Here is a 27,236-nt window from a genome sequence, read left to right on the forward strand (position 1 = left end):
GATCTGCAAACGTGTGTGGACTTGGGTTCAAGGGGAATCAAAGAGTAAGTAATGAAGGTGGTGGTAATACTTGTTTTGAACAGTATATTATTGCGCAGGTGCAGAGGATAACTGTTAACAATGTAAACTGACAGCAAATTCGCTTTTTTACAGTCAGTATTTCAGCCTTAAGTCTGGCGCGCCACCCCCAAATCCGGCGCTCTGGCCACTCTGAGTTCGCCTGTACTACATAGGACTCGATGAGTCTCAACTACTGTTCAAAAGTGCTGTGCAGAATTTGTTACATATACACTACTGGCCATTAAAATTACTACACCACGAAGATGACATGCTGCAGACGCGAAATTTAACCGACAGGAAGAGCATGCTGTGCTAAGCAAATGATTAGCGTTTCAGAGCATTCACACAAGGTTGGCGCTGGTGGCGACACCTACAACGTGCTGACATGAGGGAAGTTTCCAACTGATTTCAAATACACAAACAGCAGTTGACCGGCGTTGCCTAGTGAAACGTTGTTGTGATGCCTCGTGTAAGGAGGAGAATTGCGTACCATCACGTTTCCGACTTTGATAGAGGTCGGATTGTAGCCTATCGCGATTGCGGTTTATGGTATCGCGACATTGATGCTCGCGTTGGTCGAGATCCAATGACTGTTAGCAAAATATGGAATCGCTGGGTTCAGGAGGGTAATACGGAACGCCGTGCTGGATCCCAACGGCCTCGTATCACTAGCAGTCGAGATGACAGGCATCTTATCCGCACGGGTGTAACGGATCGTGCAGCCACGTCTCGATCCCTGAGTAAACAAATGGGAACGTTTGCAAGACAACAACCATCTACACGAACAGTTCGACGACATCTGCTGCAGCATGGACTATCAGCTCGGAGACCGTGGCTGCAGTTACCCTTGACGCTGCGTCACAGACGGGAGCGCCTGCGATGGTGTACTCAACGACGAACCTGGGTGCACGAATGGCAAAACGTCATTTTCTCGGATGAATCCAGGTTCTGTTTACAGCATCATGATGGTCGCATCCGTGTTTAGCGACGTCGCGGTGAACGCACATTGGAAGCGCGTATTTGTCATCGCCATACTGGCTGCGAAACCCTACATTTCAGCAGGATAATGCCCGACCGCATGTTGCAGGTCCTGTACGGGACTTTCTGGATACAGAAAATGTTCGACTGATGTCCTGGTCAGCACATTCTCCAGATCTCTTAACAATTGAAAACTTCTGGTCAATGGTGGCCGAGCGAGCAACTGGCTCGTCACAATACGCTATTCACTACTCTTGATCGGGGTCAGGGATTTTCTCTGCCTCGTGATGACTGGGTTTTGTGTGATGTCCTTAGGTTAGTTAGGTTTAAGTAGTTCTAAGTTCCAGGGGACTGATGACCATAGATGTTTAGTCCCATAGTGCTCAGAGCCATTTGAACCATTTGAACTACTCTTGATGAACTGTGATATCGTGTTGAACCTGCATGGGCAGCTGTACCTGTACACGCCATCCAAGGTCTCTTTGACTCAATGCCCAGGCGTATCAAGGCCGTTATTACGGCCAGAGGTGGTTGTTCTGGGTACTGATTTCTCAGTATCTATGCACCCAAATTGCGTTAAAATGTAATCACATGTCAGTTTTAGTATAATGTATTTGTCCAAGGAATACCCGTTTATCTTCTGCATTTCTTCTTGGTGTAGCCATTTTAATGGCCAGTAGAGTACATACAGAAGCGAGCGAGTTGGCGCAGTGGTTAGCACACTGGACTCGCATTCGGCAGGACGACGGTTCAAACCCGTTCCCGGCCATCCTGATTTATGTTTTCCGTGATTTCCACAAATCGTTTCAGGCAAATGCTGGGATGGTTCCTTTGAAATGGCACGGCTGGTTTCCTACCCCCATTCCTTCCGAATCCGAGCTTGTGCTCCGTCTCTAAAGACCTCGTTGTCGACGGGACGTTAAACACTAATCTCCTCCTCCATATACATAACAGAAGCTGTCCCCCATTAGAAGGCACAGAAGGGACGAAGGGATAGGACAGAGTGTAGTAGGTGTTACAAGATGCTTCAGTCAAAAGCAAAAATCATTGCCAACAAAAATACGGCTCTCATATTTCTTGACGGCAGCATAGTTTATTCACTGGCACTACTTATAGATCATATAAAACTCCAAATGAATTTGGGGGGGGGGGGGGGGGCGGGGACAGTAACCATGTCTTGCGCCCCCCCCCCCCGAGTTTGAAGTATGGGTGCTGGGGGGGGGGGGGGGGGACTGCCACTCCTGACACCTTCCCTCCTCCCCCCCTCCACGGCCAGTTAATACGCTGTTGTTTGGTATGTCATTGACATGAGCTGTTCTACATTTAAAAGCGACGCAAGTGAAACTTCATTACCCTGAGTGCTATACATTCTGACGTGACACATCTATAGAGCTCATTTCGTTGACAGTTACTCATCTCTTTGCGGATGGTGCATTGTTTCGTCAGTATTACTGTATTAATTTGATGATTGCTTGGGTGAAGTTCATTAAATATAGTGCACTGACATGTCCCCATTAGGTTATTGCATCCTTTGTCAAAAGTATTACTACATTATAGTAACAAAATAATGCCCGGTATTCGAAAAAAGCCACAGTTTTCATCAATGCTTGAGTCTTAGACGACTTTTCCTACTCGATAATTTCTGTTCAGTGTACTTGTAAGACGCGACTGTAAATGGCTCTGAGCACTATGGGACTTAGCATCTGAGGTCATCAGTCCCCTAGGACTTAGAACTACTTCAATCTAACTAACCTAAGGACATCACACACATCCATGCCCGAGGCAGGATTCGAACCTGCGACCGTAGCGGTCGCCCGGTTCCAGACTGAACCGCTCGGCAACCAAGGCCGGCGCGACTGTAAAATTCAGTGTAGTAATTTGTCGTTCTTTCGCAAACTTCCTCCAACAGAGTGTTTACAACGGATCACTTCTAAAGACTCCGCAGAAACGAATACCACGGTGGCGCGCGCTCGAAAACAGGTAGTGATGGGACAAATGACCGATTTTGGCAACTTACTGGCCAGTCGATCTTTGTCAGTTTTTTTCCGTCGAATGAAGCGACTGGATGAAACTAGTTATATGCATGTTATTGATTTGGTCTCCGGATTTGAGTATTTTCATTTACATACTTTTTTCACCGTTTTCGGTTTCTACATTATCTATGACTAGTAATGTCAGATCTTTCAGAGACAAACCAGATCCTTTAAAAAAGCGAACTCCCATGTGTAAAACGGCTTTAAATGTATGATTACTTAGTGTGTTAAATGTACTGAGGAGACAAAAGTCATGGGATACCTCCTAATATCGTGTCGGACCACCTTTTGCTCAGAGCAGTACAGCAGCTGGACGTGGTATAGACTCAAATAATCGTTGGAAGTCCCAAGCAGAAATGCTGAGCCGTTTTGCCACTATAGCCGTCCGCAATTCCGGAAGTGTTGCCGGTGCAGGGTTATGAGCACGAACTGAGCTCTCGATTATGTCTCATAAATGTTCTATGGGATTCATGTCCGGCGATCTGGGTTGCCAGACCATTCGCTCGGACTGTCCAGAATGTTCTTCAAACCAATCGCGAACAATTGTGGCCTGGTGACATGGCGCATTGTCATCCATAAAAATGAAGACCATGCATGGCTGCATATGGTCTCCAATTTGCCGAACATGGTCATTTCCAGTAAATGATTGATTCAGTTAGATCAGAAAACACATTCCATTCCATGTAAACACAGCCTGGTAACAGAGGCACTCGCGTCGGTCGTCTGTTGTCGTAGCCCTTAATGGTAAATTTCGCTGCACTTTCCTAACGTATAGGTTCGTTGGAGGTCTCTCATTGATTTATGCGATTATTTCACGCATTGTTGCTTGTCTGTCAGTAGGGGCAACTTGACGCAAACGCCGCTGCTCTTGGTCGTTAAGTTAAGGCCGCCGGCCACTGCGTTGTTCGTGGTGAGAGGTAATGCCTGAAATTTTGTATTCTTGACACATTCCTGACGCTGTGGATCTCGAAACATCGAATTTCCTAACTACACTACTGGACATTAAAATTGCTACACCAAGAAGAAATGCAGATGATAAACTTGTATTCATTGGTCAAATATATTATATTAGAACTGACGTTTGATTACATTTTCACGCAATTTGGGTGCATAGATCCTGAGAAATCAGTACCCAGAACAACCACCACTGTCCGTAATAACGGCCTTGATACGCCTGGGCATTGAGTCAAACAGAGCTTGGATGGCGTGTACAGGTAGCCCATGAAGCTTCAACACGATACCACAGTTCATAAAGAGTAGTGACTGGCGTATTGTGACGAGCCAGTTGCTCGGCCACCATTGACCAGACGTTTTCAGTTGGTGAGAGATCTGGAGAATGTGCTGGCCAGGGCATCAGTCGAACATTTTCTGTATCCAGAAACGCCCGTACAGGACCTGCAACATGCGGTCGTGCATTATCCTCCTGAAATGTAGAGTTTCGCAGGGATCGAATGAAGGGTAGGGCCGCGGGTCGTAACACATCTGAAAAGTAATGTCCACTGTTCAAAGTGCCGTCAATGCGAACAAGAGGTGACCGAGCCGGCTGATACGCCAGTATGGCCATGACGAATACACGCTTCCAATGTGAGTTCACCGCGATGTCGCCAAACACGGATGCGACAATCGTGATGCTGTAAACAGAACCTGGATTCATCCGAAAAAATGACGTTTTGCCATTCGTGCACCCAGGTTCGTCGTTGAGTACACCATCGCAGGCGCTCCTGTCTGTGATGCAGCGTCAAGGGTAACCGCAGCCATGCTGCCGCAAACGTCGTCGAACTGTTCGTGCAGATGGTTGTTGTCTTGGAAACGTCCCCATCTGTTGACTCAGGGATCGAGACGTGGCTGCACGATCCGTTACATGTCATCTCGACTGCTAGTGATAAGAGGCCGTTTGGGATCCAGCACGGCGTTCCGTATTACCCTCCTGAACCCACCGATTCCATATTCTGATAACAGTCATTGGATCTCGACCAACGCGAGCAGAAATGTCGCGATACGATAAACCGCAATCGCGATAGGCTACAATCCGACCTTTATCAAAGTCGGAAACGTGATGGTACGCAATTCTCCTCCTTACACGAGGCATCACAACAACGTTTCAGGAGGCAACGCCGGTCAACTGATGTTTGTGTATGAGAAATCGGTTGGAAACTTCCCTCATGTTAGCACGTTGTAGGTGCCGCCACCGGCGCCAACCTTGTGTGAATGCACTGAAAAGCTAATCATTTGCATATCACAGCATCTTCTTCCTGTCGGTTAAATTTCACGTCTGTCGCACGTCATCTTCGTGGTGTAGCAATTATAATGGCCAGTAGTGTGTTTCCGAAATAGAACATCCCATGCGTCTAGTTCCAACTATCTTTCCCTATTCAGAGTCTGTCAGTTCCCGTCGTGCGGCCATGATCTCGTCGGAAACTTTTCCACATGAATCACCTAAGTACAAATGACGGCCCCGCCACTACACCGCCCTTTTGTGCCTTGTATACGCGATACTGCCGCGTGTGGCGTCTGTGCATTTTGCTATCCCCTGACTTTCTGATGCACCAGTCTACTCGACGTTAAGTATCTCAGTGAGCAGAATCTTTACAAAAGGTTTGAAATTATACGTAAAATTTGTTGGATGTCCCTATGTACTCTCATTATGAAATTCTGGATGAATATAGTCAGGGTAATTTGCACTCCATTCTAAGCAAAAGCAATTTTTTGATACATCTCAGTATTTAGAATGCCATATCTCGTGAAATATGCGTCGTAATTAAAACTTTATGCTTGATGCTGAAGTTTCACTGCGCGCCTTTGTAAGCAGAAGCTAGTTTTCCACACATCTAAATGTGTCGTGCAATGATAGAATTTTGCAGGCACCTTGAGTCGTATGTTCGACACCGTCTGGAAAACGTGTTGCGAATAGATTTACTAGTAACGATGTAATAAATTAGAGTGTAATATCTGATGCTGAAATTTTACTGCATGAACAGCATATATGTAGTAGGCGATAACCGTTTTTCCTTCCGTCATTGTTGTGGTGGGTGTCAGCGAGAAGAACTTCAGGTTTGAAATTACGTCTAAAGTTTATTGGAAGTCTCCAAGTGCTCTCATTCTCAAACAGTGGATGAGTCGCGGTGTTTGCATTCGTGAGTCGCATTGCCTCAAGAAACCCAGTTTCTCACTGTAATAGTTGTCTTATTGTGTGAAACTTTTAACGGAACCTTATACTTCTTGATGAGTAAATTATGACAGGAATTTAAGTTTTTAAATTCGTTCAGTAACCGCGAAAAATACTGAATTTCAAATTTTGTTGCTCCTAGAAGCCATTAGATAAGCAACCTGCAACGGGATACTAAAGGTCCTGATATTTTATGCTGCTGGTGTTGTACAAGAGGGACGGATGTAACGTCCGCCAGTTATGCAAAACATCGTTTTTTCAAAGTTCCCAAACATGTTTCAGCACCTCTGAGCCATCATCAGTGGGTTTGTGTTTTATCTAATGTGTAATGTTAACATTTTACTGAAATATTACAAAGTTACGGAAATATTTAGTTCAAACAACTATTTGTTTCTGTTAGTTACTATCTTTACAGTTAAGATGTTGATGAGCAATTTTATTGGGAGTTAACGTATCATTTTATGTTTTAAACATGATTTGTGTATAGTGTGTATTGAACCGGAGACCTAGAAACGACGTCCCCGCCGTAGCCCTCACTGGTTCACAACGCCACAACAGGCTTCAGCAGTCCACGCACCCCACCGCCACGCCACACCGAACATGCCACACCCCCCCCCCCCCCCCCCGCCCCCCCGGTAAGGGTTCATACCAGACGATTGTAACCCCAAATGTTTGCGTGGTAGAGTAATTATGGTGTACGCGTACGTGGAGACAGTGTCTGCGCAGCAATCGTTGACGTAGTGTATGTAACTGATGCGGAATAAGGGGAACCAGTCCGTATTCGCCGAGGCATATGGAAAACAATCCACAGGCTGGCCGGCACACCGGACCTCGACACTAATCCGCCGGGCGAATTCGTGCCGGGAACCAGCACGCCTTCCCGCTCGGGAACTGCTGTCTGCTTCACGTCTGCTGTGCAGCGAGCTACCTTAATTTAAGTATTAACTGTATTTTTCTCACTTGTCACTTCTTCTTCCGTGTGTATTTGCTTTTAGGAAGCTTTAATTTTCGAGTGCTCTTAATAGTGTTCCATAGATTTCGTGTTTGTTTTGAATACAGTCAAAGAGAGTCCCTGTAGTCAACCATAGTGCCAGTAGTGCTAGTGTTTGTTTTCAATACAGTCCAGAGACAGGTAGTGCTATTTTCATTGTTTTCTACAAGAAGTGGCTAGCAACCACAGTTTAGTGAATAAGCAGCCGCCTTTAGTGAATTAGCAGTCTAGTTAAAGGTTGATTAACTCTCTTCAGTAAATTGTTTCCTTAGGATGGATAGGATGTGTGACTGCTATGTACTGACGCAGGAGGAGCTGGCCACTGTTCGCGAACAGCTGAGCGTGTTGATGGCCGCGGTCAGCCGTCTTCAGGCTGCTGCCTCGGAGTGTAGCGGCAGTGGGGAGTCTGGTGTGTCGCAAGGTACACCCCAGGTGTTACATGCTTCACCCACTGTCCCTGCTGTCGAGACATCTTCGCGGGTACCGGGCGCGGTTGGGCCACCCTCTCCCCAAGGGGAGTGGCGGGTTCAGCGGCGTTCGCGGCGCACGAGGCGGAAGGTCAATGTGGAGGCTGGCCGTGTGGCATCGCCTGCTCTGCCTGTGAGGGGACATGTGGCTTCTCCTTCAGCAAGGTCCGAGCAGGCACACGGGGGGAGGGGTTTATTAGTTATTGGGAGCTCCAACGTTAGGCGGGTGATGGAGCCCCTTAGGGAAATAGCGAGAAGGTCGGGGAAGAAGGCCAGTGTTCACTCTGTCTGCTTGCCGGGGGGTCTCATCCGAGATGTGGAGGAGGCCCTACCGGCGGCGATAGAGAGCACTGGGTGCACCCGACTGCAAATTGTTGCTCATGTCGGCACCAATGACTCCTGCCGTCTGGGTTCAGAGGTCATCCTCAGTTCGTACAGGCGGTTGGCGGAATTGGTGAAGGCGGAAAGCCTCGCTCGCGGGGTGGAATCAGAGCTAACTATTTGTAGTATCGTTCCCAGAACCGATCGCGGTCCTCTGGTTTGGAGCCGAGTGGAAGGCTTAAACCAGAGGCTCAGACGATTCTGCGGAGATCTGGGGTGCAAATTTCTCGACCTCCGCTATCGGGTGGAGAAATGTAGGGTCCCCCTGAATAGGTCAGGCGTGCACTACACGCCGGAAGCGACTACAAGGGTAGCGGAGTACGTGTGGAGTGCACATGGGGGTTTTTTAGGTTAGAGAATTCCCTCCCTAGGCCCGACAAGACGCCTCCTGAGACGCGGCAAGGTAGGAGTAGGCAAAATGCAACAGGGAATAACAATATTAATGTGCTAATAGTAAACTGCTGGAGCGTCTATAGAAAGGTCCCAGAACTGTTCTCATTAATAAACGATCACAACACCCATGTAGTACTAGGGACAGAAAGTTGGCTGAAACCAGACGTAAATAGTAACGAAATCCTAAACTCAGATTGGAATGTATACCGCAGAGACAGGCTGAACAGTGAAGGGGGAGGCGTGTTTATAGCGATAAGAAGTGCAATAGTATCGAAGGAAATTGACGGAGATCCGAAATGTGAAATGATTTGGGTGAAGGTCGCGGTTAAAGCAGGCTCAGACATGGTAATTGGATGTCTCTATAGGCCCCCTGGCTCAGCAGCTGTTGTGGCTGAGCACCTGAAGGATAATTTGGAAAATATTTCGAGTAGATTTCCCCACCATGTTATAGTTCTGGGTGGAGATTTTAATTTGCCGGATATAGACTGGGAGACTCAGACGTTCATAACGGGTGGCAGGGACAAAGAATCCAGTGAAATTTTTTTAAGTGCTTTATCTGAAAACTACCTTGAGCAGTTAAACAGAGAACCGACTCGTGGCGATAACATATTAGACCTTCTGGTGACAAACAGACCCGAACTATTCGAAAAAGTTAACGCAGAACAGGGAATCAGCGATCATAAAGCGGTTACGACATCGATGATTTCAGCCGTAAATAGGAATACTAAAAAGGGTAGGAAGATTTTTCTGTTTAGAAAAAGTGACAAAAAGCAGATTTCAGAGTACCTGTTGGCTCAACACAAAAGTTTTGTCTCAAGTACTGATAGTGTTGAGGATCAGTGGACAAAGTTCAAAACCATCGTACAATATGCGTTAGATGAGTATGTGCCAAGCAAGATCGAAAGAGATGGAAAAGAGCCACCGTGGTACAACAACCGAGTTAGAAAACTGCTGCGGAAGCAAAGGGAACTTCACAGCAAACATAAACATAGCCAAAGCCTTGCAGACAAACAAAAATTATGCGAAGCGAAATGTAGTGTGAAGAGAGCTATGCGAGAGGCGTTCAATGAATTCGAAAGTAAAGTTCTATGTACTGACTTGGCAGAAAATCCTAAGAAATTTTGGTCTTATGTCAAAGCGGTAGGTGGATCAAAACAAAATGTCCAGACACTCTGTGACCAAAATGGTACTGAAACAGAGGATGACAGACTAAAGGCCGAAATACTAAATGTCTTTTTCCAAAGTTGTTTCACAGAGGAAGATTGCACTGTAGTTCCTTCTCTAGATTGTCGCACAGATGACAAAATGGTAGATATCGAAATAGACGACAGAGGGATAGAGAAACAATTAAAATCGCTCAAAAGAGGAAAGGCCTCTGGACCTGATGGGATACCAGTTCAATTTTACACAGAGTACGCGAAGGAACTTGCCCCCCTTCTTGCAGCGGTGTACCGTAGGTCTCTAGAAGAGCGTAGCGTTCCAAAGGATTGGAAAAGGGCACAGGTCATCCCCGTTTTCAAGAAGGGACGTCGAACAGATGTGCAGAACTATAGACCTATATCTCTAACGTCGATCAGTTGTAGAATTTTGGAACACGTATTGTGTTCGAGTATAATGACTTTTCTGGAGACTAGAAATCTACTCTGTAGGAATCAGCATGGGTTTCGAAAAAGACGGTCATGTGAAACCCAGCTCGCGCTATTCGTCCACGAGACTCAGAGGGCCATAGACACGGGTTCACAGGTAGATGCCGTGTTTCTTGACTTCCGCAAGGCGTTCGATACAGTTCCCCACAGTCGTTTAATGAACAAAGTAAGAGCATATGGACTATCAGACCAATTGTGTGATTGGATTGAGGAGTTCCTAGATAACAGGACGCAGCATGTTATTCTCAATGGAGAGAAGTCTTCCGAAGTAAGAGTAATTTCAGGTGTGCCGCAGGGGAGTGTCATAGGACCGTTGCTATTCACAATATACATAAATGACCTGGTGGATGACATCGGAAGTTCACTGAGGCTTTTTGCAGATGATGCTGTGGTGTATCGAGAGGTTGTAACAATGGAAAATTGTACTGAAATGCAGGAGGATCTGCAGCGAATTGACGCATGGTGCAGGGAATGGCAACTGAATCTCAATGTAGACAAGTGTAATGTGCTGCGAATACACAGAAAGATAGATCCTTTATCATTTAGCTACAAAATAGCAGGTCAGCAACTGGAAGCAGTTAATACCATAAATTATCTGGGAGTACGCATTAGGAGTGATTTAAAATGGAATGATCATATAATGTTGATTGTCGGTAAAGCAGATGCCAGACTGAGATTCATTGGAAGAATCCTAAGGAAATGCAATCCGAAAACAAAGGAAGTAGGTTACAGTACGCTTGTTCGCCCACTGCTTGAATACTGCTCAGCAGTGTGGGATCCGTACCAGATAGAGTTGATACAAGACATAGAGAAGATCCAACGGAGAGCAGCGCGCTTCGTTACAGGATCATTTAGTAATCGCGAAAGCGTTACGGAGATGATAGATAAACTCCAGTGGAAGACTCTGCAGGAGAGACGCTCAGTAGCTCGGTACGGGCTTTTGTCAAAGTTTCGAGAACATTCCTTCACCGAAGAGTCAAGCAGTATATTGCTCCCTCCTACGTATATCTCGCGAAGAGACCATGAGGATAAAATCAGAGAGATTAGAGCCCACACAGAGGCATACCGACAATCCTTCTTTCCACGAACAATACGAGACTGGAATAGAAGGGAGAACCGATAGAGGTACTGAAGGTACCCTCCGCCACACACCGTCAGGTGGCTTGCGGAGTATGGATGTTGATGTAGATGTAGATAGACCGCGCGGCTAGCCGGGCAGGCTAAAAACATAATGTAGTTTGTCGTGATATTTCGCGCATATATTCGCATTTGCGTACGTTTTTGTGTGGTGAGCCCTTTTTTTTTCAGCATCCTGATTAGGTGTTGTGAAGCACACGTAAATACAACACATTTTTCAGAAATTTGGTCATAAAAAGCACTTTACTCTTCACCAAAACACACTGTAATCGTGGTTGTTGTGTATCCCCGCCCAGACAGTGTCATTTCGTTCACCAGTGAGTTTGGCGCCAAATATGAGTTTTGTTTACATTTGATCTCTCTCTCTCTCTCTCTCTCTCTCTCTCTTTCTTTCTCTTTCTCTCTCCCCCCCCCCTCTCCCTCTCTGTGTGTGTGTGTGTGTGTGTGTGTGTGTGTGTGTGTGTGTGTGTGTGTGTCTTTTACTTGGTGTTCCTTTAGTGTGTAAAAAATTCGCGACAAACTGAATTACGTTTAAAGCATGGAATGACAGGTTAACTCCCAATAAAATTTCCCATCAACATCGCATGGTTGCAGATGACAAGCTACCAGTACGAAATAATACGCAAGTGGTTCTGCAAAACCATGCAAACCGAATGTAAAGATATTAACTAACAGAAACAAATACTTGTTTGAACTAAATATTTCCGTAATTTTGTAATCATTTAGTAAAAATTTTCACATTACAGATTAAATAAAACAGAAACCCACTGACGATGGCACAGAGGTTCTGAGACCTGATGAATAAATAGATAATCTTATTTCAATGGAATTTATTTCAACAGTGAAAAAGTCAGAATTGTCTGACGAAAAAAATAATTTTCCAAATTATTTGGCACTTACTAAGAAAACGAGATGCAAACGACAAATCAAAAAGGCGCTATTACTGCATCCTAGATATTGTTTTAAGTGTTTGCAAGTATATATTTTCACGAGCAAATAAATGTATATGTTCTGAAATGACACTTCTATTCCTTCACTACTCAGGCATACGAATCTACTGTACGATGTTCTACAACAGTTTCCACTACGAGTTCTGCTTTAGTCATTAATAAACTCTGTAATCATTGCCTCTTGTTACTATAATTCGATTTTTTAGTAAAAGGGACAGTCCCTCACCTCACTTTCGCCGTTCCGATGCCAAACTGCACAGCCGACAGCTGTCTGAACACCGGCAGTTTTGGGATGACCTACAGTTCCCACTACTTCGTGCAAACTTGACGTCATTTTGACGTCACACGCTGTATCGAAGACGGAAAGCCGTGTATCGAATTTTAGTGACGTCCGAAACAATCAACGCTCACCTCAAGTAGAGAGAACTGGAGGTTAAGCTTTTTCTTTACTCAGGGTACATTAACATCAATGTTAGTCGTTTATAAATTTGTACAGTTGGGCATTCATAAGGGATAAATTAAAGTTTTGGCAAGAATTAACTCAAAAACGTTCTGAAAAAATTGTACTATTTTTTCAAAACTGCGTTCATCAACCCCGAAAGTGAAATGATTTACTTATTTACAAGCAAGAAAAAACTGAAGCCTGCAAGCATTGAATCCAATAACATATATATTAAATACTATTCATTAAGGTGTCTCAGTAAAATAAGCTTATTTTTAGAAACTCTGAAAACTAATTTAAGGAGTTGGTCTGTAATTGTAAAGGATGGGTAGCTATTCTAGCGGACGAATTTAAGCAACAACTCGTTTCTCTTATGTCCAACGAATAAATGCTGTTTCAAAACACGAAACATTGGTAATGTCTCGTAAACGGGTAAGATTTGCTGTAACAAAATTACGTAAAACGTCGTATTGGTGGTTAAAGATTTACTTTAATTAAAGACATTTTTGTTTGGCAAAGAAGTGTCGTAAAAGAACTAGCTCGTAAATTTTCTGTTATGCTTTATAGATGGCTGACATTTTTAATTTTTTTTCAAATGTATCAGTCTTTACGCTTTTTATTCTGAGTGGTGGTTTGTTTTAACAGATGATCAATGTGTTTTGAATATGTATTCTCATTTGCGTGTTTCATGCTTGATTTGTAAATTGCTGACAATAACAATTCACTACTGAGAGAGAGAGAGAGAGAGAGAGAGAGAGAGAGAGAGAGAGGAAGCACTCTTATACAGGGTTATTACAAATGATTGAAGCGATTTCACAGCTCTACAATAACTTTATTATTTGAGATATTTTCAAAATGCTTTGCACACACATACAAAAACTCAAAAAGGTTTTTTTAGGCATTCACAAATGTTCGATATGTGCCCCTTTAGCGATTCGGAAGACATCAAGCCGATAATCAAGTTCCTCCCACACTCGGCGGAGCATGTCCCCATCAATGAGTTCGAAAGCATCGTTGATGCGAGCTCGCAGTTCTGGCACGTTTCTTGGTAGAGGAGGTTTAAACACTGAATCTTTCACATAACCCCACAGAAAGAAATCGCATGGGGTTAAGTCGGGAGAGCGTGGAGGCCATGACATGAATTGCTGATCATGATCTCCACCACGACCGATCCATCGGTTTTCCTATCCCCTGTTTAAGAAATGCCGAACATCATGATGGAAGTGCGGTGGAGCACCATCCGGTTGAAAGATGAAGTCGGCGCTGTCGGTCTCCAGTTGTGGCATGAGCCAATTTTCCGCGGGCTACGCGTGAAACTTGCCCGCATGCGTTCAACCGTTTCGTCGCTCACTGCAGGCCGACCCGTTGATTTCCCCTTACAGAGGCATCCAGAAGCTTTAAACTGCGCATACCATCGCCGAATGGAGTTAGCAGTTGGTGGATCTTTGTTGAACTTCGTCCTGAAGTGTCGTTGCACTGTTATGACTGATTGATGTGAGTGCATTTCAAGCACGACATACGCTTTCTCGGCTCCTGTCGCCATTTTGTCTCACTGCGCTCTCGAGAGCTCTGACGGCAGAAACCTGAAGTGCGGCTTCAGCCGAACAAAACTTTGAGTTTTTCTACGTATCTGTAGTGTGTCGTGACCATATGTCAATGAATGGAGCTACAGTGAATTTATGAAATCGCTTCAATCATTTGTAATAGCCCTGTATTTACCTAACATTTAATATTCAGAATGTAGGAAAAGATAGATTGCTTCTTATCATAAAGATAACTCGCTGAGTTGCAGAGAAGCACAATTAAAAGACGCTTGCACATTAGCTTTATCGACGACAACCTTCAACGGAAGAAAAGAAACACGCACCATTCATTTATACAAGCAAGCACACCTTACGCACACATTATCGCGATCTCCGGCAGCCCGGGACAATGCAAAACGCTTGTGCTTGCTTGTGTGAATGAACGGTGTGTGTTTCTTTTTTCCGATTGTACCAGAACATTTGAAAACCATGAAGGCGAGAAAAGTTTCAGATACGGCAGGGCGCGAAGCATTCCGTAACACAACGCTTATAACCACTGCTCCACGATGAACTAGCGAAAGATTGCCTTTTTTACTGTAACTTTGATCTCATGAAGGCTTTAGGCATGATGTTTAATTACAATAAATCGTACCAAGAATGACATGTTTTTATAAATCTTCAGTCTGCCATTTCCCTGAAACGGGAATCCAATATGGTGTTTCCCAAAGACCCAGCGTGCAATATTAACGAAAGTCGATAGAAGTTCCCACAGTCTTCTATGCTTGCGTGTGCGTTAAAAATGACGTCATGTTTACACAATGTCTTAAGAAGTGTGGGTTACCCGCAGTTTTGAAGCTGATGTGTTAACGATACCGACCACGAGAAATACCCGAGACCCAGAACGCGAATTAAACGCCGGGGGCGCTGTAGTAGACTCACTTGTAGCGTGTAAAAGGGGCTAAGATGTTGTGCCCGTAATATTACAGGGAAGGCATTAATTTCCAACAATAGAAACTACTTAATATTACGGGCGTGGCACTCAAAGCGTTACACAGACAGTCACGGAAACAGCCTGTCCAACATGTTTGTGCGTAAAACAGTTTTCGTTGTTGAGAAACTGACATTTGTTGTGTCGCACGTAGGTGACGTAGGCACGTAACGTTAGCGACAGCCCCGGACGGTGCACAAGTCCCGCCCAATCACCCCCCTCCACACCAATCCATATCCTAAGCTCCGCCCATGGTCTGCCGCATGTTCCAACATCGAAGTTGTTCGTGTCACAGATATGCCAGTCATAACAAGGGAGAAAATCGGTAGTTAGTACGAAATACAGTTTTTCCGGTACCATTGTGAAAAGAATTAGAAATATGTTCATTGAATATGCGAGTTGAAAAATCATCAATAAGAATGAAAAATAAAAATTGTATCCACACTGTCTTTTTTATTTCATGAGCTTTGATCTGCACTATATCAAAGAATCTGATATTGAACTGCAGTGAGCGCAAATTTCCGTCACCTCGCGTAGTGTAAGAAATTGTGTTGCGAAATATTAATTGGTAGTATCGCCAAGGATGCTGTCCATTATCTCGATTGTCTAAAGTCAATGTTGTGCATAAACAAGGCAAAGTCGATGTCTTGGTTTGTTTCTGATTACCTCATTAAGACTAAAGAATATAAGAGTGGGATAATGTAGAAATGCGTAATGCGAGGAGCCAGATATTTATACAGTGACATTCTTCATTAAAATTTGCCTGTGTAATGGGTGAATTTTTACTTGTGAACTCTTATGACTGCTTGCTTATAGCAGACACGAGATTACCTTGAGTTCTTCTTCAGTGTTTGAGATCTTTAGAGCTGCCTATTGTTAAACATATGTACATAATTTCGTCAGTGTCACTCCAACATATCTTATCGTACTTTAATGTCTGTTAGACATCAGTTTTGACAGTAGTTGGCCACAATAGTCAAGATTAGGTACCTTGTGTATGATAACATTATTGAGAGTGCATATCTATGTTTCATTTTGACAGTATTACACAAACTGCTAAGAAGTACTAACAGCACAACACTGCTAGTATGAACAACAGCGGTAAAACAAAAAACGACGAACAAAAACACGACAGCAACGAGGACTACCAAAGATCATATTAATGTGCTCTTGTCTGGTGCGGCGGGGGTAGGTGTGGAGGGGGGTAAATGGGCGGGGCTCGTGCAAATGTCCGGGGCTGTCGCTAACGTTTCCTGACGTAGGCGCGGTGTTGTTGTTTCAGGAGATACAGGTGGCACCGGCCGAGGACGACAGCGGATGCGCGGCATCAGAGCTGAAGGAAGGAGAAGATGGCGGCTCCGAGGCGTGGCGCTGGTGGCGCTCGCTGGGCAGCCCGCGCTTCGTGCTGGCGCCAATGGTGGACGCCAGCGAGCTGGCGTGGCGGCTGCTGAGCCGCGAACTGGGCGCACAGCTCTGCTACTCGCCCATGCTGCACGCCGCCGTCTTCGCGCGCGACCCCAAGTACCGCCGCGACGCGCTCGCCTCCTGCCCCGAGGACCGGCCGCTCATCGTACAGGTCTGGTCGCAATGCTTCAAGCAATACAGAGCGCCGTTAAAAGAAAATATCAACTACCAGGTGGTTATGATTAAAGTGCAGCTACTCACAGAGGTCCAGTGTGTACTGTAATTATCGTATGGCAGAGATTTCCTCTCAGAGAGATCACAGTTCGTAGTAATTGACGGAAAGTCATCGAAAAAAAAAGTGATTTCAGGCGTTCCCCAAGGTAGTGTTATAGGCCCTTTGCTGTTTCTTATCTATATAGGCGATTTGGGAGATGACGCTGTCGTTTATCAACTAATAAAGTCATCAGAAGATCAAAATAAACTGCAAAACGATTTAGAAAAAATATCTGAATGGTGCGAAAAGTGGCAGTTGACCCTAAATAACGAAAAGTGTGAGGTCATCCACATGAGTGCTAAAAGGAACTCGTTAAACTACGGTTACACGATAAATAAGTCAAATCTAAAAACCGCAAATTCAACTAAATACCTAGGTATTACAATTACGAACAACTTAAATTGGGAAGAACACATAGAAAATGTTGTGGGGAAGGCTGACCAAAGGCTGCGTTTTATTGGCAGGACACTTAGAAAACGTAACAGATCTACTAAGGAGACTGCCTACACTACGCTAGTCCGTCCTGTTTTAGAATACTGCTGCGCGGTGTGGGATCCTTACCAGGTACGACTGACGGAGTACATCGAAAAAGTTCAAAGAAGGCAGCACGTTTTGTATTATCGCGAAATATGAGAGAGAGCGCCACAGAAATTCCAATCACCAGCTTTCTTCTCCGAATGCGCAATTGACACCGACCTACATAGAGCAGAACGATCACCACGATAAAACAAGGGAAAAAATGGTTCAAATGGCTCTGAGCACTATGGGACTTAACTTCTGAGGTCGTCAGCCCCCTAGAACTTAGAACTACTTAAACCTAACTAACCTAAGGACACCATACACATCCATGCTCGAGGCAGGATTCGAACCTGCGACCGTAGCGGTCGCGCGGTTCCAGACTGTAGCGCCTAGAACCGCTCGGCCACCCCGGCTGGCAAATAAGGGAAATCAGAGCTCGTACGGAAAGATATAGATGTTCATTCTTTCTGCGCGCTATACGAGATTGGAATAATTGAGAATTGTGAAGGTGGTTCGATGAACCCTCTGCCAGGCACTTAAATGTGATTTGCAGAGTATCCATGTAGATGTAGATGTAGCAGCGAAACTTGGTAGATTTGCTAATGTGTTAATGTGGAAGCGATTTACTCTGAAAAAAAAAAAGTTCCAGTTTTGGCCACCGGGTGCAAATCTGCCGTTGTACAGCATCACGTCGATGTCTCCAGTGCTCGTATTGAACGAACTGTGTATGTAGCAGTTAATAATAAAATTAATATTATGCCTTTCCCACTTGTTCGACTTTTTCTGACCACGTTCCGCCCTAATCCATTACATACGGAAGCGTTTCTATGCGTTTTTCTTGCTGTGCAGCACCAGATTAGCACCTGGTGGCCAAAACCAGTACTATTTTTTTTTGCAGGATAAATCAGTTCTGCATTAACACATTAGCATATCTACCAAGTTTCGCTGGCATACGACAATTACAGTTCACACTGGACCTCTGTGAGAAGCTGCAATTTAGTTGTAGCCACCTGGTACAACATGTGTTATTGTCCATATAGATCAGTTGCTGTCATCAAACTGCGGCCAATGGACCGCTAGCTGAGCGAGTCGAGTATTCGTGCGACCCGCGGTTCTTAGGTGTATTTTATAACTATAGGCATCTAGCAAGCCAACGGCCTTGTCACAATGGTAACACTAGTTCCTGTCATGTCACCGAAATTAAGCGCTGTCGGGCTTGCCTAGCACTTGGATGGGTGACCATCCGGTCTGCAGAGCGCTGTTGGCAAGCGGGGTGCACTCAGCCCTTGTGAGGCCAATTGAGGAGCTGCTTAACTGAGAAGTAGCGACTCCAGTCAAGAAAACTGACAATGGCCGGGAGAGCGGGGTGCTGACCACAAGCCCCTCCGTATCCGCATCCGGTGACGCCCATCGTCTGAGGATGACACGGCGCTCGGCCGCTACCTTTCGACCTTTCGAAGCCTTTTCGGGTGGAGTTTTGAGTATACATCTAGCAACTAACAGCTGCATTCAAAAGCATAAAGTACCGTTAACAGATTCTTAAGACAGAACGTTTCCTGCCCACAACGAGGACGTGCAAAATGCCATAACCCGATTTCCCAGAAACTCCACTCACAAGAACTCCTTGTTGATGTTTACGGCATTCGACGTCCCACATATTGTTTATCAGGCAACCACAATATTGGCTGCTAATGACAACAGGGCACGGAACCGGAGCACAGCATGAGGCTACGGAATGTAGCTGAACTGCTTAGTCGACGAGTAACTCACAACAATGCTACAGTGCTAGTGGTGTTGATACAAAGCAGAGCAATGGCAACGGTAAACGAAGTAAACACAGCATTATATCTACAACAACAGTTGCCGAAGTTGACATTTCGTCAGAAAATAACCCAAGGAATTTCGCAGAGTGAAAAAGAAGTGCGAGATGAAATATTACCGTTTCTCCAAGATGAAAATTGGAAATTTGTGGAACTTAAACTGACTTACGTTATGGACAACACACACACCCATGCCCGAGGGGACTCGAACCTCCGACGGGGGCAACCGCACGGACCTTGACAACGCGCCTTAGACCGCGCGGCTCTCCAAGATGAGTCTGTGGAAAATGTGTTATCGTATACGCTCGACTGTGCGGACAATCTACAAGAGGAGTTCAACGATGACGATACGTGCTTAGCAAGCGAAAGTGATATTGAAACAGGTGTCGATCCACGTAGTGCATCATCCTTGTCGGACAGGGAGCCACAAATGCCGTCTCCAGTGAAACGCAGTAAAGGTCGGAAGATCATCTGCAGCATAGTGAAAAAACAATTATGAACAGATTTCGAATAAGTCCTTAGCAATAAGACCGTGTAGTGTATAAGAAAAACTACGTATATTCAAAGGAAGACAAGGCACACTGGTTACAAAAATCGTTGCCTGCGCGTTTCAAGGATGCTCGACACTATTTACAACATGTGCATGATAGTGACTTATTACGTTAGGCACATCAGATTACGCGCGACATACATTGAAGCGCCAAAGAAACTGGTATAGGCATACGTATTCAAATACAGAGATATGTAAACAGGCAAAATACGTGCTGCGATCGGCAACGCCTGTATAATAGAAAAAGTGTCTTGCGCAGTTTTTAGGTCGGTTACTGCTGCTACAATGGCAGGTTATCAAGATTTAAGTGAGTTTGAACGTGGTGCTGTAGTCGGCGCACGAGCGATGGGAGGCTCTGTAATGGTGTGCGGAGTGTGCAGTTGGAGTGATATGGGACGAGACACGACTCTGAGAGGTGACACGTACGTTCGCATCCTGTCTTGTCACCTGAATCCATTCGTGTCCATTGTGTATTCCGATGGATTTTGGCAATTCCAGCAGGACAGTGCGACACCCCACACGTCCAGAATTGCTGCAGTGTGGTCCAGGAAACTCTTCTGAGTTTAAATATTATTGAGCATATCTGTGATGCCTTGCAACGTGCTGTTCAGAAGAGATCTCCACTCCCGCGTACTCTTACGGATTTATGGAAAGCGCTTCAAAATTCATGGCGTCAATTCTGCGTGCTCGTAGGGACCCTACACGATATTAGACGGGGTACCAGTTTCTTTGGCTCCTCTGTGTAGATTAACAGTGATTTCAAAGGAAGCAGTGGATGGTTGCATACCTTCAAACAGTGCTACAGAACTGGAAGACGTAAGATAACGAAAATTTCAAACAAAGCTTCAACTTGCAGATGCACGGCAAACTGCGGAATCAGCCCGAAAATTTGTAGCTGAGATAAACTTAGCTCATCGTTCAGTACGGAATTTGTTTTGAACTGCCACCAATCGGGATTCGAAGAGGAAATGGATATGGAAGGAACGCTGAAAATTAGAGGTACCAAGAAAGTTGTATCAAGATCAACTACCATCAATGCCTTAAAGCATTCGTATACAGTTATCCCCACTGTTAATCTGCATGATAAATTGGCTGGAAAGTTATTTATTTGCTCCGAGTAATTTGGAACCCTCACGGTTCTTTCTCGTGTGCGTGATCTTGCAGGGTCAGTAGGGAATGTGTACGTCAGTGCAAGCAAAAAGAGTGGGAAAATGGACGTAATGAAACTACAGATATGGTATGAGCACTACTTTTAGCCAATAGTTGTTCAAAATAACTTGCTTGTGCTTGGTCGTAGTGTGCGTCCTCATCACCCCGTCACACCAATATGATTCTACATGCGTTCTAACTGGATACCTAGCTGAACGTCCTGCATGGTTTGTTAACTCCCAAGGAGCTAGCCTTCGAGCTTGATGTTGCGAACCTTTGTGATCACTGTGGCGCACAATTTTTCATTCGGTGTTCGTGGTACAACTTAATGGTTTGTTTTGAACATTTCTTGAATGTCGACGATGTCCATTTTGAGAAGTGTAACATTTGCATCCCGTAGAAGGATGATCTTTGCACCTCCCGGACAATAATTTTATGTCGCCCTCCTGACGCACATAGTGAGCCATTTTTCCTGTCATAATTGTTGACACAACAGTTTCAAACGAGCGTCACTAAAGAATGTGAGCCATTTTTCCTGTCATAATTGTTGACACAACAGTTTCAAACGAGCGTCACTAAAGAATGAACTTGCGCCCTCGCACTCAAGGGGTTACGTGTCAGTGGAAGAGGAGCCAAAATAAGCGATCATGCGTCTCGGCTATTCCATAGATATTCGACCGTTTCTGAGAAGACGATCGTAAAAGTTGTCGACGTAACTTAGACGCCTTTCAGCGCGCGATAGGCTGAGCCCAACTGGTGGCGTAGTGCCTAGCGTCGCGACCTACCATTTTTGCGTCCCGTGTTCGAAACCCGATTATTGTTCTTTTTCTTCATTTGCCTGCCCATGTCCGTAGAAGGTCACTAAAAGAATGTTTCTAATCACGTTAGGGGATCCAAGGGCGTCATATCAGTTGTAAAATTACAACTGGGTTTCACAACAAATGTCATACTTTTATTATATAATTACGTAAAATTAGAAGGAAAGTCAGCATTGGCCGTAATTTTGATGATTTATTAACAGCAAAATCGATTTTAGATCACATAATGATCATCTTCAGTGTTGTAAGTTAAACATTTCACATAGCGATCAGTGAATAAGAAATAAAAGACCACAAATACACCTAAGTATAAACCAACTGTCGGTAAGAACGTACCTTTAGCTTACAAATTAAAGCTCGTAGGCACTGGTGTCTAGTTATTAGCAGTAACAGAAGCTATGAAACGATCACAATAACTGAAGCCGCTGTTTACATTGATCTATGAAGCAGACCTCGGTGTGACAGGGGCTTGGAACGCCCTCTGTGTGACTTGTGTCACGTGAAGACTTAACATTACTTTATTTGGCAAGAGATTACCACAAAATACCAAATGTTCACGTGCAAATCATTAATTGCATATTTCAAATTTAAAATTGTACATTAAAAACGCATAGCAAAAAGGAAGGGGGAAATGCACATCTTGCCAACATACTCGGGCGTGTTATTGTCAAAACAACTTAAAAAAAGAAAAATGCAAGAATAAAAATCAACAGGTAAATAATAAGGTGTCAGATTACAGGACTAGTAAAAAAGATAAATATACAAACGACATGACATCAAATATAACAGAATTTGTTATAACATAGTAACCGCCATCTGGTGTGGGAAGTCGTGCAAAGTTCTTAATTTATGTAAAATATTTCGTTGAAACCAAGAAGTCAAATACATAAATGGTGATGATTGTACAATATATGCCACGATTTAACAGGTCAAAGTGTCATGAAACACAATATTCTTTATAATTTTTTTTATAAAAAACAACAACATGCTTTATAAAAAAAATTTGTACGCTAAAGTTGTGTTCTTACCAACAGTTGGTTTATACTCAGGTGTATTTGTGGTCTTTTGCTTCTTATTCACTGATCACTATGTGAAATGTTTAACTTCCAGCACTGAAGATGATCATTATGTAATCGAAAATCGATTTTGCTGTTAATAAAGCATCAAAATTACGGCTAATGCTGACCTTCCTTCTAATTTTATTTTCATGTCGTTGTGCACATAGCACTCTATGGAGTCGCCAATCAATATAATTATGTGTTAATGGTATTTTCACGGATTACAATCTTTTTAAATTTTCGTATTCTTATATTTCATTATTATATCAATTCTTAATTCTTATATTTTATTCTTATGTTTACTCTTCAGGAAGATCTGATGCCGATCGTAGAAAGATTCGAAATAGAAATTCCGAATACCAAGAGCATCGCACGAAGGTAGGGTTGCCACAGTGGCATTTCTTCGTACGAATCTCACGCGGGAAAGAAATGTCGTTAATATTGTTGAAGATTTCACGCGTTGGCAATAATTTCACGTCAGACCACGCATAAGGACGAAAGTAACTTTTGCGTGTTGTGTCACAGTCGAGCAGCATAGCTCAGTGAAACTTGGACCATACAAACACTGAAGCGCTAAAAAAACTGGCACAGGCATACGTGTTCTAATGCATAGATGTGTAAGGAGCCAGAATACGGCGCAGCGTTCGGCAACGCCTATATAAGACGACAGATGTCTGGCGCAGTTGTTAGATCGGTTACTACTGCTACAATGGCAAGGTATCAAGATTTAAGTGAGTTTGAACGTGGTGTTATACACTCCTGGAAATGGAAAAAAGAACACATTGACACCGGTGTGTCAGACCCACCATACTTGCTCCGGACACTGCGAGAGGGCTGTACAAGCAATGATCACACGCACGGCACAGCGGACACACCAGGAACCGCGGTGTTGGCCGTCGAATGGCGCTAGCTGCGCAGCATTTGTGCACCGCCGCCGTCAGTGTCAGCCAGTTTGCCGTGGCATACGGAGCTCCATCGCAGTCTTTAACACTGGTAGCATGCCGCGACAGCGTGGACGTGAACCGTATGTGCAGTTGACGGACTTTGAGCGAGGGCGTATAGTGGGCATGCGGGAGCCCGGGTGGACGTACCGCCGAATTGCTCAACACGTGGGGCGTGAGGTCTCCACAGTACATCGATGTTGTCGCCAGTGGTCGGCGGAAGGTGCACGTGCCCGTCCACCTGGGACCGGACCGCAGCGGCGCACGGATGCACGCCAAGACCGTAGGATCCTACGCAGTGCCGTAGGGGACCGCACCGCCACTTCCCAGCAAATTAGGGACACTGTTGCTCCTGGGGTATCGGCGAGGACCATTCGCAACCGTCTCCATGAAGCTGGGCTACGGTCCCGCACACCGTTAGGCCGTCTTCCGCTCACGCCCCAACATCGTGCAGCTCGCCTCCAGTGGTGTCGCGACAGGCGTGAATGGAGGGACGAATGGAGACGTGTCGTCTTCAGCGATGAGAGTCGCTTCTGCCTTGGTGCCAATGATGGTCGTATGCGTGTTTGGCGCCGTGCAGGTGAGCGCCACAATCAGGACTGCATACGACCGAGGCACACAGGGCCAACACCCGGAATCATGGTGTGGGGAGCGATCTCCTACACTGGCCGTACACCACTGGTGATCGTCGAGGGGACACTGAATAGTGCACGGTACATCCAAACCGTCATCGAACCCATCGTTCTACCATTCCTAGACCGGCAAGGGAACTTGCTGTTCCAACAGGACAATGCACGTTCGCATGTATCCCGTGCCACCCAACGTGCTCTAGAAGGTGTAAGTCAACTATCCTGGCCAGCAAGATCTCCGGATCTGTCCCCCATTGAGCATGTTTGGGACTGGATGAAGCGTCGTCTCACGCGGTCTGCACGTCCAGCACGAACGCTGGTCCAACTGAGGCGCCAGGTGGAAATGGCATGGCAAGCCGTTCCACAGGACTACATCCAGCATCTCTACGATCGTCTCCATGGGAGAATAGCAGCCTGCATTGCTGCGAAAGGTGAATATACACTGTACTAGTGCCGACATTGTGCATGCTCTGTTGCCTGTGTCTATGTGCCTGTGGTTCTGTCAGTGTGATCATGTGATGTATCTGAATGTGTCAATAAAGTTTCCCCTTCCTGGGACAATGAATTCACGGTGTTCTTATTTCAATTTCCAGGAGTGTAGTCGGTGCACGAGCAATAGGACACAGCATCTCCGAAGTAGCGATGAAGTGAGGATTTTCCCGTACGACCATTTCACGAGTGTACCGTGAATATCAGGAATCCGGTAAAATATCAGATGTCCCACATCGCTGCGGCCGGGAAAAAGATCCTGCAAGAACGTGAGCAACGACGACTGAGGAGAATCGGTCAACGTGACAGAAAGGCAACCCTTCCGCAAATTGCTGCAGATTTAAATGCTGGGCCATCAGCAAGTGTCGGCGTTCGAACCATTCAACGAAACATCATCGTTATGGGCTTTCGGAGCCGAAGGCCGACTCGTGTACCGTTGACGACTGCGCAGCACAAGGCTTTACGCCTCGCCTGGGCCGGTCAGCACCGACGTTGGACTGTTGATGACTGGACACATGCTGCCTGGTCGGACGAGTCGCGTTTCAAATTGAATCAAGCGAATGGACGTGTACGGGTATGAAGACAACATCATTAATCCATGGACCCTGCATGTCAGCAGGGAGCTGTTCAAGCTGGTTGAGGCTCTGTAATGGTGTGGGGCCTGTGCAGTTGGAGTGATATAGGACCCCTGATACGCCTAGATACGACTCTGACCGGTAACACGTACGTAAGCATCCTGTCTGATCACCTGCATCCATTCATGTCGATTGTGCTTTCTGACGGACATGGGCAATTCCAGCAGGACAATGCGACATCCCACACGTCCAGAATTTCTGCAGAGTGGCTCCAAGAACACTCTTCTGAGTTTAAACACTCCCGTTCGCCACCAGACTCCCCAGTCATGAACATTATTGAGCTTATCTGGGATGCTTTGCAACGTGCTGATCAGAAGAGAGCTCTACCCCGTCATACTCTTACGGATTTGTGGACAGCCCTGCACGATTCATGGTGTCAATTCCCTCCAGCACTACTTCAGACATTAGGCGAATCCCTGCCGTGTCATGTTGCGGCACTTCTACGTTCTCGTGGGGCCCTTCACGATGCTAGGCAGGTATACCAGTTTCTTTGGTTCTTCTGCGTAGAAACCTCTGTTACAGTACAGCACAGAAAGCAACTGAAAGAAATACGCACTGAGACGAACGCGATGGACAGATTTATTCAGAGATTATAATTACATTGAAGTCACCGAGATTCATGATCCTCCACTGAACATTACTAAAAGCGGACCATGGTTCTTAATAGGGTGTGTGATCACCACAGATGGCAATGCGTGCTATGCAGCGTGCTCCTCTGCTGGCCACAAGATTGATAAGCAGTTTGTTGTACGGCGTTTCATGTCCCAACCAACACGGTTGGCAACTGCTGGACGGTCTTTGGTGCATGTGGTCGTGCTGCCCTACATCTCCACAACGCATCCCACAAGTGTTCGGTGGGATTTAACTCGGGGGAATGGGCCGGCCAGTCGATACGCCGAATATCCTCTCGTTTCGTGAGATCCTTCACCTCCTCAGTTCAATGCGGTCGCGCATTGTCATCCATAAAAATGAAGGCAGCGGCGAATGAATCCCTGAAAAGACGGAGATGGGGAAGGAATACAGTGACGCAGGAACATCATGCGGTGAGCCCAAAGATTTGGAGGTCGGTCCGCCTATGCAACATTATGCCCCCCCCCCCCCCCCCACATTACAACACCTCAATCACCAAAACGATCATGTTCGACATATTCCTGGGGTGCATTACGTGTTCCCACCTCTCACCGTTTGAGGGTGGGCCCAGCACTGTCAAACTTGATAGTTTTGGTGGGTCAACTGTTACGGTGTGGAGGGGTATACTGCTACGCAAAGTGATCTCCAAATCACTGGACAAGATACACTCTCCGGTCAACGTTATTGTGACACTGAAGTCCTTCCCCTGTCCGTCTTTTCCGGGGGGCTCTCGACCCTGACTTTCTTTTTACGGATGGCAGTGCCCGAATGCATGCTCCAGCGCAGGTGGGGGAGATCTTGGAACGAGAGGGTACTCGGTGAATGGACTGGCCTGCCCATTTCCCCACTCAGCACATCGAGCACGTATGGGATGCTTCGGGGAGACGTATTTAGCACGTCCACAGAAACTAATGATCATCCTGCAGTTGTCAACACACGCTATTAAGAATCACGTCCAGTCTTGAGTAATGTCAAGGGGACCATCATAAATTGCGGCGACTTCAGAGTAATTAGTGCCTTTCGCTCCCTGTATTTTACCCCTGCCACCTTCAGAATTTGAAAGAGAGCATTCCAGTCAACATTGTCAAAAGCTTTCTCTAAGTTTACAAATGCTAGAAACGTAGGTTTGCCTTTACTTAATCTATCTTCTAAGATAAGTTGTACG

The 27,236-nt window shown here is 45.4% G+C and overlaps 1 protein-coding gene across 1 annotated transcript in view; it reads left to right on the forward strand.

Annotated features, from left to right (window-relative positions):
- The window catches only part of LOC126093788 (tRNA-dihydrouridine(16/17) synthase [NAD(P)(+)]-like), a 259,337-nt gene that overhangs the window by 190,061 nt on the left and 42,040 nt on the right, over positions 1-27,236 (forward strand). The window contains exon 2 of the mRNA XM_049908746.1: positions 16,438-16,731. Within this exon, the coding sequence (XP_049764703.1) occupies positions 16,438-16,731 (294 nt within the window). The remainder of the gene's footprint in view (positions 1-16,437; positions 16,732-27,236) is intronic.

The sequence above is a fragment of the Schistocerca cancellata genome, chromosome 1 (assembly GCF_023864275.1).
Source record: "Schistocerca cancellata isolate TAMUIC-IGC-003103 chromosome 1, iqSchCanc2.1, whole genome shotgun sequence".
Taxonomy (NCBI): domain Eukaryota; kingdom Metazoa; phylum Arthropoda; class Insecta; order Orthoptera; family Acrididae; genus Schistocerca; species Schistocerca cancellata.